The sequence below is a fragment of the Echinops telfairi genome, unplaced genomic scaffold (genome assembly GCF_000313985.2).
Source record: "Echinops telfairi isolate 266 unplaced genomic scaffold, ASM31398v2 ScPeMD7_4225;HRSCAF=4972, whole genome shotgun sequence".
NCBI classification, from domain to species: Eukaryota; Metazoa; Chordata; class Mammalia; order Afrosoricida; family Tenrecidae; genus Echinops; species Echinops telfairi.
This window is the reverse complement of record NW_022108124.1, coordinates 8,956,450-8,976,302: the sequence shown is the minus strand read 5'-3', so window position 1 is coordinate 8,976,302 and position 19,853 is coordinate 8,956,450. Positions and strand designations below refer to the sequence as shown.

Here is a 19,853-nt window from a genome sequence, read left to right as displayed (position 1 = left end):
TGGCATTGTGTATCAAGCCCTTTTCCTGCCTTATCTAATTTCATACTCTCAAGCCTCTGTAAACATGATTATTTCCTTTAAAAACATCATATTGACTTTCTGTATTGGAGAGGCTCTGGGATAAGTAACTGACCTGAGCTCATACTGCTAAAATGAGGCCTTGTTCCTTTTTAAGGAGAAGTGTGAACATGTCTCTCTCATCTGCTGTATTCTCAAGGACTGTGGCTGATTATGCTTTAATATTGTCTCAAGGATTTACCTTACCATAATACATCTGTGATAATTTCTTGCTGACTTTCTGTAGGCACATTCCCGCAGTCTGTGGGCCATGTAGTATGTGTTCAAATCTTGGAGTCTTGGATCGTAATGCTTAGCTGCCAGTCAAAAAGCGTTGCAGTTTTCAGCTCTTCTAGATTCCCCTTGGAAGGACAGGTTGGCAGTCTACTTTCAAATATGTCCACAGTGAAAACCCTATGTAATTCCATGATGCTCACCTTCCTGACGCAGTTGATGAAGACAAAATGGGTGCATAAACAAATGTGGTAAAGAAAGCTGATGGTGCCTAGCTTTCAAAAGATATAGCATCTGGGCTTTTAAAGGCTTGAAGATAAACAAGCGGCCATCTAGCTCAGAAGCAACGAAGCCCACATGGAAGAAACACACCAGCCTGTGTGATCATGAGGTATTGAAGGTATCAGGTATCAGGTATCAAAGAACAAAATATCATATCATTGTGAATGAGGGGGAGTGTGGAGTGGGGACCCAAAGCCCATCTGTATACAACTGGACATTCCCTTACAGAAGGGTCATGGGGAGGAGATGAGCCAGTCAAGGTGCAGTATAGCAATGATGAAAAATACAACTTTCCTCTAAATGCTTCCTTCCCCCACTATCATGATCCCAATTCTACCTTACAAATTCGGCTGGACTAGAGGATGTACACTGGATAAGAACTGGAAATACAGGAAATCCAGGACAGACAAACCCCTCAGGACTAGTGGTGAGAGAGACGATACCAGGAGGGTGGAGGGAAGGTGGGGTAGGAAGGGGGAAAGGATTATAAGGATCTACATATAACCCCCTCTCTGGAGGAGGAACAACAGGGAAGTGGTTGAAGGGAGATGTCGGACAGTGTAAGACATGATGAAATAATAATAATTTATAAATTATCAAGAGTTCATGAGGGGGCGGGTGGAGAAGGGAAGGAAAAAATGAAGAGCTGATACCAAGGGCTCAAGTAGAAAGGCAATGTTCTGAGAAAGATGATGGCAACAAATGTACACATGTATTTGACCCAATGGATGGATGGATGGATTGTGATGACTTATATGAGCCCCCAGTAAACTGATTTAAAGAAAAAGAAAAGAAGGAAACCCTGTGCACTGCGATTCCCTTCTGACACCCCTAGGGTTGCCATGAGGCATGAGTTGTGTTCTCATCTACTTGAGATTTGCCTATGCCCAGCAAGAAATTCAGAAACTCCATTGTTTCACTCATGAAATTACCAGAAGGCCTCCTAATCTCCCAGCAGCTTCTTCGACACACAGTTATCCTTTGGCCTAAATGTGGCCGATCCACCTGGTCTTCGTGTAGACTTCCTCTTCTCCTTCCCATTCTCTCCCATTGGGGGACACAGAAAACGTAAACAGTATAGAATTGACTTACGTTTTACAAAATCGCATAGTACATTTTCATGGTGCTTACCAATATGGAAGGAATGTAAGAGGGACTAAAACTCGTGGGAGGCAGAAATAACACTGGAAAATTCAGCAAAAACAAGTGTTATAAATGAAAAGACTCCTGGTACATTCTGAGTAAAATAAGTGTACTAATTCTAGTACATAAAGTCCCTGGGCTATAAACTCCCTATTTAAAGATAACTAGTACTTGACCTTTAATATTGTGCAAATTTGTCCTCACTTTGAAATGACTGAGTTAAGACTCTGCTGGGAACAGATCTGTATCACAAGCACCTTCACTCTCACCACATGTGCAGCTTTTCAACCACTGGAAAGGCATTGGACATGTTCTTGCATGAAAATAAGACTTATATACACCTGTTCCACCTAATATAGAAATTTGACTCAAATACATGCTTGCTGTTGTTATTGTTGTTGTTGTTTGTTGTTGTTAGGTGTCGGGGAGTCAGTTCCTACTCATAGCATCCCTGTGCACAACAGAAAGACACCCCCACTCTGCCCCATCCCTGCACCATCTTCACAACCGTTCACATGCCTCAACTCATTGGTACAGCCACTGTGTAAATCCCTCTTACTGAGGTCTTGCTCTTTTTCGCTGCCCCTCCACATTACCCAGCACGGTTTTCTTCTCACCTGATCACAAGTGCCATCTACATAAGGTGAAGTCTCGCCATTCATTCTGGTCATACTTCTTCCTAGACAGATTTGTTTGTCCTTTCAGCAGTCCATGGCATTTGCATTATGCCCAAAGTATGTAAGACAAAATCGTACCCTCCTTGCTTGAGTCCTAATATAGAACAGTTTTTCCTTCTCCAGCAACACAATTCAAAAGCACCAATTCTTCTTCGGACTTCCCTATTCCATGTCCAACGTTCATATGAGGTTATGGAATACCCTGGTGTGGGTCAGGCACAACGTAGTTCACTCCTAAAAGTAACACCCTTGCTGTTCAATATTTTAAAGAGATCCTGGTCACCAGATTTGCCTAATGCAACATATCTTTTGAGCTCTTGGGTGCTACTTCCATGAGGTTATAATGCTATTTGTAAACCAGGGACCTCCTGTACTAGGAACCCTAACATTTGGAGACTGACTGCTGTGTGTCAGCTGTGGGTCGCATCCAGATATCCTGTTTAAGGGGCTTGCTGGATGCAGAAGTTCTAATGGGCCCACTCCTGCAAAGACATCCCTAGGCTGACAGCTATTTTGGCCAGGGTTCTAGGGTTATCCAATGATGCTGTCAGACTTGGATGTAGTACTGCTGATGCTGTTATTTTCTCTGTCCAATAACCTGTCTGAACACTTACCTTACCTGCGATGGTACTGCATGATGGTGTGCTGCCTGCCTCCTTTTGCTCTTCTGCTTGGCAAGTCTGAATTGTTCAACATTTTCTCCTTGTGCTGTCCTAACTTTTGATGAGTTACCTTGAGAAACCTGGGAGTGCCCGCCCAATTTACAACTGCCCTGCAACGCTGGTCATAGGGAGGTCAGCAAGCAGGCTCTTGCTCTCTAGTGAATGATCATAAATATATGCAAAATAATTCCAGTTGTTTCCTCAATACTGGGCTTTTTTTTAATAGCCAATATTTTGAAGGAACATTATTGAACCATTTCATCTATAGAAAAGTGTGTTTAAACATTTCATTAAAATTGTTCGCAGCCGGAGACAGTTAATGTTGAATTGAAACCAGTTAGGATGTTGGGTTAATTTTTTTAATGCCTGGCAGCTGGAATACATCACTGGGATGCTGACACCGTGTTATTTAAAATAGCGTTGCCTGTGAGGCTAGGAGAAGCTGTTTAAGAAAACCCTCAAGAAGCGTGGGGAAATAATAGCTGATGTTATGTTATGTCAGCCAATTCCCCAGCAGGAACCAGGACTGGGAGGCCAGAGTTGTTATCCTTTACAGAGACATAAAATCCATACCTGGATCCTTTGGTCATTAAAGGCCCCATGGGAATTGTACCCAGGGGGCGATGTGCTTTCAGCCAGTGCGTTGGCCAAAGGTCAATTTTGATGGTACTGCTTTACCTTTTCAATATGCTCATATACAATTCCAATTACATGTAATCAGGGTATAGTTTTTGGAAGGGCTTTAAAGTTGTCATTCTATATAGCGTTGGCAATTCCTGAAAAAATGTGTTTAACTATTGGAAGGGCCAATACCCAACCTATTAAAGCTGTGTCAAAGTTTGCAAGGGGATCAACGGAATCTTTTCATCTGATGGCATGTTTTAAGTCATCAGGGCACATGAAAGGTGGTTTAAAGTTAGTTTGTTCAGTCAGAAGTTGAATGGTACTTTTGGTACAAGGTCAAGAATTAGTTTCTTTTGAGAAAGCATAACCAAACCCAAACCACCTGGTGGTCATTGATTGCAATTCCTGACAATCCCATGAGCTCAGCCAACAACTGTGCTCCCTCACTTTCAAGATGGACGGAGACTCTTTGTAAGCACAGACCCTCACCTCTCTCCCAACGTGCCTTTGGGTGAGTTTGAACTACCAAGCTTTTAGTTAATAATTGAGTTAATTGTATTATTAACTATCAATGACACTCTTATTTAGGAAGAAACATTACAGAAAGGGATGGCAATGACCTAGGTTAGAAATCTCTCTCTTCTTCCCCATCAAGAACTCTCCCGGATCACCCCCTCCTGATCAGGGAAGGGCAGTAATGGTCACATTTTTAAAAATAGGTACTTTTTATTTTCCACTTTGACACTTATAGGTTGATTTTTAAAACATGCATTAGTATATTTAAAAATAATATGAATGTTTGAGTATAAGCTATTTTTCTTCCACATTCCACAAGGCAAAACTTTTAAAAGCTCCTATAAGAGTTCCAGTGCATTATTAAGTGTGGTGAGTCTCTTCAAATAAAACAGAAGGATGGTTCCTTACTATATAGAGTTGAAAAGAATCTGGTAAAAACTCTCCAGATAGATTATTAAATATTTGCAAAAACCTTGAGATTTAAGATATTATGAAAATCTCATTTATAGGAAGAGTTCTATATTATGTCATAGGCATAATATATATTCATCTATATGCAACTATATATAGTGAAGCCATATATACCTACATGCATATAAAGAGAAAGAGAGAGACAGAGAAAGAGATATTGTTTGAACAAAATGTCTCACCGAGTTGGAGAGATGGGGAAATTCTAAGTCTGTGTGTCAGCTGTTAGGCTGGAGGCTTCGCTGACGTGTAGCTGTCAATGCCAGGACTGAAAGCCTCAAGATCCGCAGATCAGAGGGCAGGCTATAGACTGCAGAGGTGGCAGCGTCCAATGGTGGCTGTTAAGGTGACAGACTACCGGCTTACAGGCTGCAGAAGCTTAACAAATCACAAGATTGGTAGGCTTTGAAGCAGGCAGCTAGCTCAAGTCCAAAGAACTAGAGGGTAGGTAATGACTAGTTAGATACAGGATTCAAATCCAGTAAAATGCAAGAAAGCATTGCCAGCATGTCCATGCATATTGGAAGTAGGTCACATCCCTGAGGCAACTCTCTCCTAGTAGATCTCCTCCTGGAAGTCATTACATTATATTATATTTCATCATGGAGAGGACTGCATCATATCTACCAAGCCACGGAGAATCATAGTGCAATCAAGTTGACATGCAACCTTAACCATCACAGTAATAATACCAAAACTGGTTTCATCACTCTACTTAATTTAATCTATGTTGAGGACATCACAGGATGTTTATTAATTTTTCAATTAATAAAAGTAAAAACATATGTTGGTATGTAAGACACTCATCAGTTGGTGGTATTTAGAAAAATGTTGATAAGGTTCAGAGTTAATATATTAAAGAAATCAGGAAACAGATTCTCATCTCTTGGTATTATTAGAAGACATCTTTAATATTACAATTTGGGCATTTTAATTGCCTTTTTGATAGATTAATACAGGATAAGACAAATAATCATCTACACCAAACATATCTATGCAGTGAGAACACTGCAGATGTAAGGCAGTCACTTTCAGTTACAGTGATATGGAAAAGGACATGTGGAAGACCAGAGAATAATTCTAAGATTAGTCTGTCCTCTTGTTTTAATGCTGTCTCTTGGCTGGGATACATCAGCCTGGCAGAGAAGAAAAAGTAATGCATTTTGAGTGTGACAACATAGAATGGAAAGATAACTATGGATCTGAACCTCCAATTCCTAATTTTTCAAATTAGGTTTGATTTTAGGTGAGGTTCTAGCGTTTTCCTCTTTTGGACCTCTTTGATAGGTTGGCAAATCCTTGAAAAATCTATTCCCAATGATAATATAAGCAAATGATTGAATGAAAATGCATGTGATTGTGCACAAAACCAATTCTATCAAAACATTTATATTCAAAGACCTGAAAAACACACACTTGTATTTTTTTTAATTTACACTAAAAAATAAACAACACCAAACCCAAATAACTAATGAAGAGACATCGGGAATGTACATACTAACAGTCACCTTTTCAAAACAGGAGTTTAATGGCTATTTTCAGCTTCTGAAAAAATTATGAAACAAAATCACAAATTATGAAAACACCTGATTTCTATTAATTACAATAAATACACTGCTATGATCTATGTGCTTTGTGGCCTACTGCAAATTTGAAGGGAATGCTAACCATCAGAATGTTAATGAAAATACAGATGTTTTTATTTCACTTTGTTTTTGCAGTTCAAGTTCACAGATCCCAGCTTTGGTATGTGTCCTGTGACCTTCAGCTTAAGAACCTCTGGGCTTTAGGCTGAGTGTTGGTTAGTGTCCCAAAGTCAAAATGCAGTCATATCTTTCTCATCCTTCTTCTGTCCCCATGCCCAAAGTACCAAGGATTGTATTTATATGGGTTAAGGTTCTGATGAAGCAGCGACATGAGCATTGCAAACCCTCACCTATTGCAAGGGGAAAATATGCCCCAGTCGGACTCTTAAAGACAATGGCCAGAGGAACCACACGGTATAGTTCTCCTCTGCCTTGAAAATAGCCTGGATGTCAACAGATCTGGTGTTTGCTTGTTTTAAAACTAAGATTGGCTCTAAATCTAACAGGAGTTGAAAGGGTGGTGCAGGGGCTGACAGTGTTTTGTTCTGCTGTGCATGGTGTTTCTGTGAGTCGAGATCAACCCCTTGAGACCGAACAACAGCAGCAAAATTGGTGTCGCACAATTTGGTGAAAGTACACCCACTCGATCAAACTCAAACATGTCTTTCCTCTGTTCTATACATCTGGTATTAAAATCTAACTTTTCCCTAGTTCTTTCGAATGTTTTCAGATACAGAACCCATCCGTCATCACTCCATGAGATAATTTTTCCGTCAACGCCATAGGCATCGTTATCGCAATTGGAATCTTAACTACATTGTGAACTCCAGTGACAGCAATTGTTCCTACACAATTGTGGGTACAAGGAAAATGCTGAATTAAAAATGAAGGGATATTATTTTTTTCGGAATGTGTAAAATGTCACATTTTGATTTTGAGGGTCATGCTTTCCTTGCTGTGTGACTAACCAATCAGCTTAGCTTTCCTAGGTATGTCGTGGATGCGTTCATAGTAAAGCAGAGTGGAGCAGAAATAAAACTTCTGAATGATTAAACAGCATTTAAATACTTTAGAGACCTTCCAACGTGCTTTGGCATTGCCCGTTGACTCATACAATGATTGATTTCATTTCTTTATATTTCACTTAAATGATTATAGATCACAAAATGTTGACTTTCCATTTACAAGAACGCAAAGCTTTTGAATTGAGACAGGCACTTTACTTCTTCAACAGACTTGTAGTGTGACATGAAACCCGTGACATGACACAGTCACTTTATGCACTTGAATAAAAATACTTGTCATCGAACATTGACTATGGAGCATTTGAGCTCCTTGGGTGAAATACTTAATATAAATTTGCTTAGCCTTGTAAATAAATTTTAAAAAATTAATTGACTGGCACAAATTTGTTACCAACCTTTCCTCTCCCATGGTGGTTAACTTGTGGTAAAATGTTTGAAATTAACCTTCCTTCCTACTTCCCTCTTAGATATTAGTGTTTATGTGGATGAAACAGATCAGTGTTTATCACCTGATATGGATTTATTATAATCCTCTGAATTGCTGTAAGGAGAAACAGTTTAGATTGAATATAGATTTACAATCACGTAAGGTCTGTGAATTTGGCCTAGATTTTAAAGGAGTGAAAAATGAAGAGTTAGCAGATGGAATTTTTGAACGAAGAATATTCTCCTTGTTAGGGTAAATCCAGTGAACCGTGGTGGCACAGTGGTTAAAACGCTTGGCTCATAACTGAAGGGTGGATGACCTGGAACCACCAGCACTCTGCAGGAGAAAGATGCAGTAGTCAGCTTCTATAAAGGCTGCAGTCTTGGAAGCTCTATGGAGTAATTCTATTAGTTTTTATACAGTTGCTATGAATTGGAATTGATGACTGGCTATATTATTGTTTGTTCATTTTGTTTGTTTTTAAGATAAATCACCAAATGACCTATTTTGTGAAAAATAACCCTTTCTACAAATTGGGCTCCTTTTGTTCGATTTTACTCTGCTGTGACTTAGAAGGTAAATCACAAACAGAAGAAAATAAATTTAGGCTTGGGGCTCACCTGCTTCCTCTCTTTGTCACGGGCCACATTTGGAGATAGGTTGCAAATAGAGCCAGGAAAGATTACATCCTGTGGACTGAAGAGATGAGTTCTGAAGACTTTCTCAAAGACTTAAAGAGGAGCAACTCCCTTCTCAGAGAGTGAAACCTTGAAAAGAAGCAAGCTGGTTTGAGTGACTATAAAAAAGAAACAAACAAACAAGATAACCTTGCGTGTCTAGTGATTATGCGCCATATAAAAGACTCTTCATTTCTATTGCTAATATATAAATATCCCACGAAATTTGAAATAACATTAACCTATTAGCTTTCTTGTTTATAAGCATTAACCCTGACTTTCCATTTTAAATGATTTTAACTTTGTTGCTAAAATCTTTCTACTAGATACACAAAGAAAATTGAATAGGAAATGAAATATTACTATATGTTTGGATTGCAAAGTTGGGATCATTTCTTTTCTTAATATTTAAAAATCAGACACTCTACTTACCCTCCAGTAGATGCCAACTCAAGGCAACCATTGTATGTCAGAGTAGACAGAACTGTGCTCCTTGGGAATTTATAATTTCCTTTTTCCACTATAGGGGTTTCAATGGCTGAATACTTTGGTCTGATTCATAAATAGTAGATTGATAATTCTTCAAGTATTTTTGATAGGTTATATTTAAAAGGTGAAGTCCCTGGCTGCCACAGAGAATTGGCCTAGTTCAAACCCAATCAAAGAAGTCTTCAGAGTAAGGCTTGGTGATTTGTTTCCAAAAGGTCACGACCTTGAAAATCTTAGGGTGAAAGTCGACTCTGAGCACGTGGTCACAAGTTAGGATTGAATATATGGCTAATAACAACATACTTGAAAATGCTTTTTTTTAAAGACTTTTATTGGAAGCTCTTACATCTCTTATGACAATCCATACATTCCTCCAATATGTCAAGTACATTTGCACATATACCTCCATCATCATTTTCAAAGCATTCTCTTCCCTCTGACGTCAGCTCCTCATTTCTTCCCCCTCCCTCTCCAACCCACCCTTTCTCTTGAAACCTTGATAAGTTATAGATTATTTTTTCCATATCTTACATTGTCCTCCACCACCACTCATCCACTTTTACGTTATTCATCCCCATGGGATCTAAGTTGATCCTTGTGATCTTTCCCCCCTTTATCCCCCCACCATCCCCTAATCCTCCTGGTATCTCTACTCTCCTTGCTGACCCTGAGGGATTTAACTATCCTGGATTCCCCATGTTGCAGGTTCTTATCTGTAGCAGTGTGCATGCTCTGGTCTAATCTGATTTGTAAGGTAGAATAGTGGGGTGAAGGAAGCACCAAAGAGCTAGAGGAAAGTTGTGTGTTTCATCGGTGCTTTACTGCACTCTGACTGGCTCATCTCTTCCCTGTGACCTTTCTGTGAGAGGATGTTCAATTTTCTACAGATGGGCATTGGGTCTCCACTCCATGCCCCTCCCCCCCCCATTTGCATTGGGTATGGTTTTATTCTGGGTCTTAGATGCCTTATACCTGATCCCATCGACACCTCATGATCACACAAGCTGGTGTGCTTACTTCCATGTGGCCTTTGTTGCTTCTGAGCTAGAAGGCTGCTTGTTTATCTTCAAGCCTTTAAGATCCCCAGACACTATATCTTTTGATAGCTGGGCACCATCAACTTTCTTCACCACATTTGCTTATGCATCCATTTTGTCTTCTGTGATTGTTTTGGAAAGGTGAGCATCACAGAATGCCAGATTGTTAGAAACAGGTGTTCTTGTGTTAGGGGAGTACTTGAGTTGAGACCCAATGTCCATCTGCAGCCATAATTCTTAACATATAGATATGAGTACATAGTTCTATTCCCCTCTCATTAGGCCTCTATAAATGTTTTTTAAAGTTATCACGTGCCAAAGAAGCATGAGAGGATGATTGTATCGTGGCTTGGCTCAATGACAAAAATGGTTCTGAGTATCCACATTTTGTATGATATTACTTGTAAAGTTTTCACTCTTCCCACTTCACCTTCCTTAGAATTATTACCCAAGAAATGGGGATGATTTCACATTGAATATTAGAGGCAACTCTCTCAGAGGTTTTATATATATTTTTAATAAAAAAATCATTGAATTAATATTTATAAGTCTCCTTTAGCTTGTTTTAGACTTTACTTTTTATGTTTTGCATTTGTTCCTCATGCTATATATCTATTAATATAAGAAATATTTGTTTATGATTTTTATTTCTCCAAATTTTTCCTTAACTACATGGTTCTGTATGGATCACCACACTTGGCATTTATTTGTGCAATATCTGGGAATGTGCTTGTAAGATAAATTGCAGAAAGTTTCTTCAGAAGTGTTCATAAACAATTTAGTAAGATTAGAATTATATCCTACCACGTCTTCCTTTAAATGTTTTTGAGAAACACAGACCTAAAACATTTTAGAAAACCAATATTGAGAAGGATTCAAAATAAAGAATTGTTAAAAATTTCAAAATAAATAGGTGACAAAATGCTTTGGAAACAATAACATTCATCAGATCTTATTTGGCTTAGAGCATGTGAATTTTAAGAGTGCATCCAAATCATCCAAAAGGTCCTAGTAGTGATGATAACACAGTGTTTGTACCCCATCCTTGAAGTAAAGAATGTTTTTGATCTTGAACAATGCTCTGTTCTGTGATGCTCTGTTCTGTGAATTTCACTCTCAGTAACATTGATTTATAAATTACTCTAGCATTGTAGCATGTATTAACAATTTAAAATATGTTTTCCAGAAAAAGCATTTCAACTGCACCGGACGAGCTCAGTGCCGCAATACCAATGTCAGCTCTGTGCAAATACAAGGGGATGCTGATTATTTCATCAACCACCTTGGAGTTCCAGCCCTGCAGTTCGTGTATGAGGACATCAACGCATTAGAGGTGATATTTCTAAAAATGCAGCATACACTCACCTGTACAAAAGATAGCATATTTGCATAAGTAGGTCTTATCCAGGGTCCTCAACTTCCCTCTCAAAGAGGTACTGTATAGAAAGTGGCTTCGTTTTGAGAGCTATTCTTGTAGAGAAGCTTTGTAGCATATTTGAAAACATCAGCTCTTTTCAATAGTGTTGAATTCAATTTAAAAAGATTTATACTGTCACTCACATTCTCACTTTGTGCCTTGCAACAAGAAATATGCAGTACTTGGATTAACATCAAAACATAATTGTAATCTTCAGTATTCAGAGAAACAGATGACATGTGCAATAGAGTCTTTCTCCTTGCCCAAGGGAAAATGTATTCCACGTGCTCGGTATTAATGTGAGTCTTGCAGATCAGGTCACCAAAGTTTGTCAATAGTTTGCCTGTATAAAAAGATACGAGAGAGAGAGAGAGAAAGTTGGATGTCTTGTTCCCAAGGAGTATCACACAAGTATGATTAACCTTAATTAAGTCTGTGTTCATCCATCTGTTGGATTTCAATTCTTTTCATCTTTTTTCAGCATTACATTGCAGGAAACTGTTTTGTGTGTGTGTGTGTGTGTGTGTGTGTGTGTGTCTAAACCTGTTGAAATACTTCATCTTCTTTTAGAAATTGTGCGTGGGTTATTGGGAATTAGCTGAATGTCGTTGGAAAAGGCTGTTGAAATAATTAGCACATTAACGAAATAGAACAACAACAACAAAACCCATCAGCTTTAAGTTGATTCAGACTCATGGCCACCCTGTAGGCCAGAGGGAAAACTGTGCCCGCTGGTTTCTGATGCTGTGAATCTTTAGGAATGCAAACAGGCACATCGTTCTTCAGCAGAGGCGCTTGTGGCTTGAAAGGACAGATGTTCGGACTAGCGACAGAATGCTTTAACCACTGCGTCATCTGCCTACTTCTCATGAGGGTACGACTGTACAGTGCTCTTCAGTGCGTTCGCACTCTGAGTGACCCTGTGCACGACACAGTGAAGCAGTGCCTGGCCATGCGTCATCTTCATTGCTATGTTTGAGCCCATTGTTGCAGCCACTGCGACAATACAAACTGGTTCTCAATCATGATATATCCTCCTCCGGGAATTGACACCTTTTGATAACATGCTCAAAGTATATGAAATAATGTTTCCCCATCTTCTCTAATTATTATCTGGTTGTATGTCTTCCAAGACCAATTTGCTCATTCTTCTGGAAGACCATGGTATATTGCATGTTCTTCACCAACACGATAATTTGTGATCTAAATTCCTGTTTAGTTTCCCTTATTAATTGTCCACCTTTTGCATGCTTGTGGGCACTTAAAAATACCAACAGCACACCTTGGTCCTCAAAGCTAAATCATGGCCTTTTAACATTTTAAAGGGATTGTGTAGTGGATTTTCTAAGTGAAGTACTTTATTTGATTTCTTGAGTACTGCTGCCGATGGCATTGATTTTACATCCAAGTACAGTGGACTCCATGACAACTTTAATGTTTTCTCTATTTATAATGGTTATTATTAGTCCAGTTGTAATACTTTTCTGTTTTCTTGACATTGAGAGGCAATTCTAACTGCAAGCTATGACTTTTGATCTTCATCACTAAACGTTCCAAGTCCCATTTACTTTTTGGTTTCAGCAAGTGAGAGTGAAATATGGGTGTCAGAAGATTTGGTGTCACAGCACCACACTAGTCACCACAGCACAGCAAAATGATAGGTGAATGATGGCCTTTAGTTTGTTATGATCCACATAGTCAAATGGTTCGGCGTAGTCAATAAAACAGAAACCCCTTCCTGGTATTCTCTACTCTCAGCCAAGATTCGTGTGACATCAGCAATGATATCCCTCTTTCTACATTCTCTTCTGAATCCAGCCTGAACCTCTGGCTGCCCTGTCAATATATTGCAGCAACCAAAATTTTACTTGGTTGTAAAAGGAATATTATTCTATAATTTGAGCATTCTGTTGGTCGTCTTTCTTTGGAATGGGTAAAAACACAGCTCTCGTCCACTCAGTTGTTCAAGTAGCTGTCTTACAAGTGATCTAGCCTAAGTGGGTGTATTAGTCTTGGTACTTTAGAGAAACAAATCCACAGCAACCCATGTATAAGAGAGAGTTTTATGTAAAGAAAATGTGCATCACAAAAACATCCCAACCCAATGCTGCCCAAGCCCACAAGTCCAACATTAACCCATTAACCCAACACCAGTCCACAAAGTCCTCCACCTCACAAAACAGAGGCAATGATGCCGACTGCAGGAGGAAAGCTGAGTCAGTGAACGAACAAGCATCTCTGCACTAGCAGGGGTCTCCACATGGCTGCTCCAGCACCCAGGGCTGCATCAGGATAGGTCCATGTGGCTTCTCCTGGGGGATGTCTTGTAGGAAGTCAATGTTGCAAGCCGAAGCAGGGAACTGCTAAGGCAGCTGCACCCTGGTGCGACCATCACAAAGCAAGAGACCCGAGAACTAGAAAGGTGAGGCTCACCACCCATTTATCCCTCCGCCTTTCAATTAGCCCCACATTTGACTATCGGCCAGGCTGGCACAATTAACTAACTCAGTGGGCCAGTGCTTCCAGTGCTTCATCCGTTGAATGAAACATTTTCATGAATATTCCATCAATTCCCGGAGCCTTATTTGGCCTAATACTTTCAGTGAAATTTGAATTCCTTCCTTCAATACCACTAGTTCTTGCTCATCTGCTAACTCTTGAAATGTCAATTAAATTATTTTAGTATGATGACTCTGTGTTTTGTTCCCATCTTCTCTTGGTGCTTCCTGCATTGCTCAGCGTTTTGCCCATAGGGCTTTCCACATTTCAACTCAGGGCTGGCATATGCGGTCTTGAGTTCTTTCCGTTGAAGGTCCACCGAGCGTGCTCTTCCCTTTGGGTTTGCTAACTTCTGGTTTGGTTTTCTTGCTCGGATCCACAATCAATGCTCATGAAAGAAGCAGCTGTGCCATTAAATGGCACATTGTGTTTAGTACAAAACCTCCTTAAAGTATTGAAAACCAAGGATGTTACTGTGAGGATAACGTGTGCCTGACTCAAGCCCTGATACTCTCAATCCCCTCCTGCGCATGTGAAAGTTGGATATTGACTAAGGAAGACAGAAGAAGAATTGAAGCACGTGAATTGCGGTGCTGGTGAAGAGCATCGGACGCTCTCTGGGCTGCCAGAAGAACAAACGGATCTGTCTTGGAAGAAGTACAGCCAGAGTGATCCTTAAGGACAAAGGATAGAGAAACTTTATCTCATGTACTTTGGACATGTTGTCATAGGGACCTGTCCCTGGAGAAAGACCTCGCATTTGGTAAAGTAGAGGGGCAGAGAGAAAGAGGAAGGCCCTCCACAAGATAGATGGACAGAGTGGCTGCAACAATGGACTTGAATATAAGAACAACTCTGAGCATGGCACTAGACCAGGCCGTGATTCATGCTGTTTGTGTTAGTCTGGGTAGACTAGAGAAACAAATTCATAGACACTCATATGTGTACAAGAGAATGGTCTATATACAAGAGCAATTGAATATTGAGAAAATCTCCCAGCCCAGTCCAGATTAAGTCATAAGTCCAATATTAGCCCATATGTCTGATACCAATCTATAAGTCCTCTTCAGACTCATAGACACATGCGATAATGTCGAATGCAGGAAGATCACAGGCCAGTGGATGGGAGGTCTTGGAGATTCAGTGGCATTGTAAGCATCTCAGCGCTGGCAGGGTCTCTACATGGCTTCTCCAGCTCCCGAGGTCTGGTTGCATCAGGGTAGGTCCATGTGGCTTCTCTATTTCCCAGGGTGTAGTGCCATGTGTCTTGTCAGTAGAGCATCTCCCAGGAAGTGAGCAGAGAGAGAGAAGTGTCTTCTGCTTCCAAGGAGGAAATATAGGAATTCCCAGAATTCTTAGGGGGAAGGTCATGCCACACAGAGACCTCATTGGCTATATCTTGTTTGACAGCCTACACTCCACCAGTACACTCTTAATCCTCAAATTGACACCTAATTATGTAACTACCACACTGCTATACACAGGGTTGCTATGAGTCAGAACAGACTGGGCCACATCCAACAAACACAACAACAAATGGTGTGTTTTAGCAAAAGTAATATCTACTTTTATGTCTCTCTGTAGTCCATCACTCCAATGTTTCCTCTATGAACACACAATGATTACAAAGAATTAATTCACAGTGGGAGTGGGGGGTGGGGGTTAGTATTATCTTAAAAAACACGGGGAGGGGACATTGCTGTGAAGTAAATTCTTGAGCAATGCAAAAATAACCATAATGATTTATTTATTTTTTTACATTTGGATTTTGATATGAATTGTGTTAGTCTAGGTTGAGTAGAGAAACAAATTCAGAGACATGCATATGTGTATAAGAGAGAGCTTTATATCAAAGAGTAATTGTATGTTGAGAAAACATCCTAGCTCAGTTCAGGCCAAGTCTATAAGTCCGATATTAACCCATATGTCTGACACCAGTCTATACATTCCTCTTCAGACTCATGCAGCATGTGCAATGATGCCAAATCTAGGAAGATCAGAGGCCAGTAGGTGGAAATTCTTGTGGATCCGGTTGTGGTGGAGCATCTCAGTGCTGGTGTGGGTCTTCGTGTGGCTCCTCCAGCTCCAGTGCTGTGGTTCCATCAGTGTGACTTGTCAACAGGAGTGTGTAGCAGAGAGAATGTGTCTGGCCCCCATTGAGCTCTTTATTTCTGTCACACCTCCAAATGAGGTCATCAAGCTGTGACCTGATTGGCAGGCTAGACTCTACCCCTTCCTCAAGTTGACAGTAGATTATGTAACTACCCCATGCATCATTATTTGTCAAAATCGGGGTTCATGTTCACAGCTCTCATTCTTTCATGTAAACTCAAAATATGCACTTCCATGAACTCAATTCATTATAAGTTAAGTCATTTTTTATTTCCTCGCTTGACATTTTTAAACATGTCTTATCTTTACCCTTTCCCAGCCCACAGCTTCTGCCCTGTGGGCAAATTGAATTACAGGTCTGTCATAGATTGGCACCCCAAAATAGGTGTGAATTTCACTGGGCCTTGGTTGTCAGTGGTTTGGCAATTATGTATTGAGGTCATTTGGCAGTTAGTCAAAGATGTAATCATCCCCGTTGATATGCTTTGGTTGATCAGATAATCAGTTGGAGAGGATTAAAGCAAAGCGGTGAAGTGAAGAGAAGAAGAGTTTATCTCGTGAGACGTAGATGAGAGAAACAAGCAGCGAATGGGGAAAACCATGCCCTACTAAGAAGAAGTGCCAGAAGCAGACGATGTGTTGAGTCAGGACCATGGTGTGCTGGACCATCCCAGACCCAGAGGCCAATCGATGCCAAGACACAGGGAGATTTCCAGGACGCACCAAGATTCCTTTCCTCTTTGTTAAGCAGTTTGGTTTGGGTAGGAAGGACATTAATGAAGTGGCTTGAGGTAGTGCCTGCGACAATAGACTCCAGCATAGGAATCACTGTGAAGACGGTGCAGGACCAGGCAGTGTTTCGTTGTCTCATGCATAGGGTTGCTTTATGTCGAAATCCACTCAATGGCACTTAACCACCACCGCCACCAGAGCAGTTCTGTTATAGAAGCAGGCATATAACTAAGACAAACTCTTGTTCAGTAGATATCTGTCACCTCAGTTGAGGTTTAAGCCAAAAACTAAAGAGGCAACATAACATAGGCTTTGGAATTACACTGTACCTGATGCTTCACTCTGATTCTTTGTACACATAGTATGAAGAAGCAAACACACAGACAACTTTTCAGGAATATGTTATGAGTTAGGAAGTGTGGTATAATTATGTAGTCTATTTCACAGAGGTGGGATGAACCTTAAAGGCGAATGTGCATGTAGCTGTTTTAGCACAGAACTAGCAGATCACTAGGCCCAATCAATTGTATCTATCATCATAAGAATTGTTTCTGATCCTATGTCTGTCCACCATACTACTAGTAAAATTCCCAAATGTTTATTATGTAAGAAAACATAGATGGGTAGCTGAGATGCTAGTTGTAAAGAAAATACGCTTCTGAAGGTGAAAGGGGGAGCTATGATGAAGGTCAGCAGAAGGATAACAATAAAGATCAGTTTGGAGAACAAATTTCTGTGGCGTTCTAAGGGGGACAACACCATTGTGACTCTCCTAAGGATAAGAAATATCTAATAGAATGAATTTAGTCTGAAAGGGATAATCGCTTTTAAACTACACTCAAATTATACCAATCAGTGAAATGATTCTTCATTATATTTATCTCCATTAAAATAATTAATGAAAAGCCAGATGATTTATAACATTGGTATTGCTCATATTGCTTCAGTGGGGAACATATTTACAAATGGATTCATCCTTTTGACAATATAAATATTTAAGATTTGATCATGTTGCTTGGTGAAGCTCTCCAAAGAATGGATGTGAAACTTTGCTTTTTGTATTAACCTATAATAAATATGTGTGTACAGTTATTAAGAACAATTGAAGCCCTTTATTCATGATGTAAAGAAAATATCTATCTTATGCTGCTTATTAAGGTAGATAATGAGGTGAGAGTATTTTATGAAACTGCACTTATATTTCACATGTTCTAATGAAATTGTAATTAGACATACAAATTGATTTGTTAAATATACATAACTCTGCGGAGATACAGACAGACCTCCTGTGGCTCTGTGAAGCCCTCAAATACTAAGTGAAAGTTTGGCAGTTTGAGGGGACAAGGAACACCTACAGTAGACAAGAATTATTCCAATGCTGAATGATAGCTAATAACAACATATGCATATGTGGATATGGGTGCATGGGTGCACACACTCACAGGAGTCTTTTAAAAGTTCATGGGAAAAATGGAATTCAAGATAATAGAATTTTCTAACAAAATTTTTGAAGTCCTTTCATAGTTATAATTTACTTTGGTGCTAATAGCACTAACTCAGATTTCCGTCAACTATGTAATCTTAATCAATAAAAACGATTAAGGACATGTGTCTTCTCCAATTTCAACAATTGAATAGTTGGATAAGAGAAAGATTATATGTCTTGAAAGAAGACAGAGTGAACTATAAGAACATAAACTAGTGTCAGAGACACAAAAGAAAATTCTATTTTCATGGACAGGTGGGACAGTATTAGTTTAAACCATATTTTAAATAAAACATGACTTCTTATAATATCTATGGTAAATCTGTCATGCCAGCCACAGTCCATGATAAACTTTTCCTTACTAATTATCTATATGCAAATATTTATTTTTAGATTGCTTAGAAACTTCTCATATTTAGCTTTTCTTGGCATTGCTACTCTGGTTTTATAATAATAAGATCCACTAATGCAAAGCGGTTTCTGGATTTTCCAACTGTTGGGATGATTTCTTCTCATAAGATATCACCTTGTTAATTGAAATGTCTCGAGCTGTAACCGTTGTTGAAATAAGTTTTCCAATGTGTAAAGACTTGCACCTGAGAGGAGACGCATTCTGGCCTCGCTGAAGTACAGTGCAGAAAGGCTGGAAAGGAATGAAAGACAGACGCTTCCTGATTCAGAGTGCAATCTTCCTGACAGTCTGGGGTCTGATGCTCATTTTTTTGGTCACTTAACAACTGTTTCACAGAATCTTTGCTCCATATCAGTGCATTTACTATGTTTAGGACATGTCAGAGGGTCAGACTGTCTGAATGCAATCATGCACCACAGAATGGCCATTTGAGCAATGTCTGCATTTTGATCTGTTGTCCTAACAACTATAAAACATATTATGTGAGTCACTGAGGTACATGCACAGGTCATAATAACAAACGGCACTACTTTGTGTTATGCATAAAACATTATTAGTGTGTTGTTATATTAAACTGTTGTAGAGTAACTGAATGTGTTTATTTAAATGTTTTAATGTATAAAAATGTATATTATATGCTATCTATCCAAATAAGTATTTGACTAACTGATATTAGAAATCAAAGGTGCTTAAATGTTTCTATGTGACATACAAACTAATTTAGGATGTTTTGTTTGTAACCCATGGCTACCTATATGTAATATGCCGTTAGCACAACGTCCAAATCGCAGAGCCTATCGTATACATTAAGTGGCACATGATTGTAGTTCAAAAGAGCAATTCATGCCCTTGCAAGTTATAGTTCACAAAATCGAAAGCAATTATATCCAAAACAAACAATATATTGATGTGTAAGAGGGCGGCTGGAATGGAGCCCCAAAGCCCATTTATAGACAATTGTAGCTCCCTCCACAGAAGGAATGATTCAGCAGCAGTGCAGTGTAGCACCAATGAAACAAACATCATTCCTCTAATTCAAGAATGCGCCCTCCCCCCACTACCATGACCCATTCTACCTTACAGACCCAGCTAGATCGGAGTACACACATTGGTACAGATAATAGCTCTCGACACATGGAAATCAGGACATATAAAACCCTCAGGAACAGTAGTGGGAGTAGCAATATCATGAGGATAGGGGGATGGTGGGAAATGGGGGAAGGGGAAGAAAGTGGGAACCCATCACAAGGTTGGATATATAGCGACCCCCACCCCTACCACCGCCAAGGGA

The 19,853-nt window shown here is 39.6% G+C and overlaps 1 protein-coding gene across 1 annotated transcript in view; it reads left to right on the top strand.

Annotated features, from left to right (window-relative positions):
• NAALADL2 (N-acetylated alpha-linked acidic dipeptidase like 2) overlaps positions 1–19,853 on the top strand; it is a 779,627-nt gene that overhangs the window by 522,426 nt on the left and 237,348 nt on the right. The window contains exon 10 of the mRNA XM_045294988.1: positions 11,091–11,237. Within this exon, the coding sequence (XP_045150923.1) occupies positions 11,091–11,237 (147 nt within the window). The remainder of the gene's footprint in view (positions 1–11,090; positions 11,238–19,853) is intronic.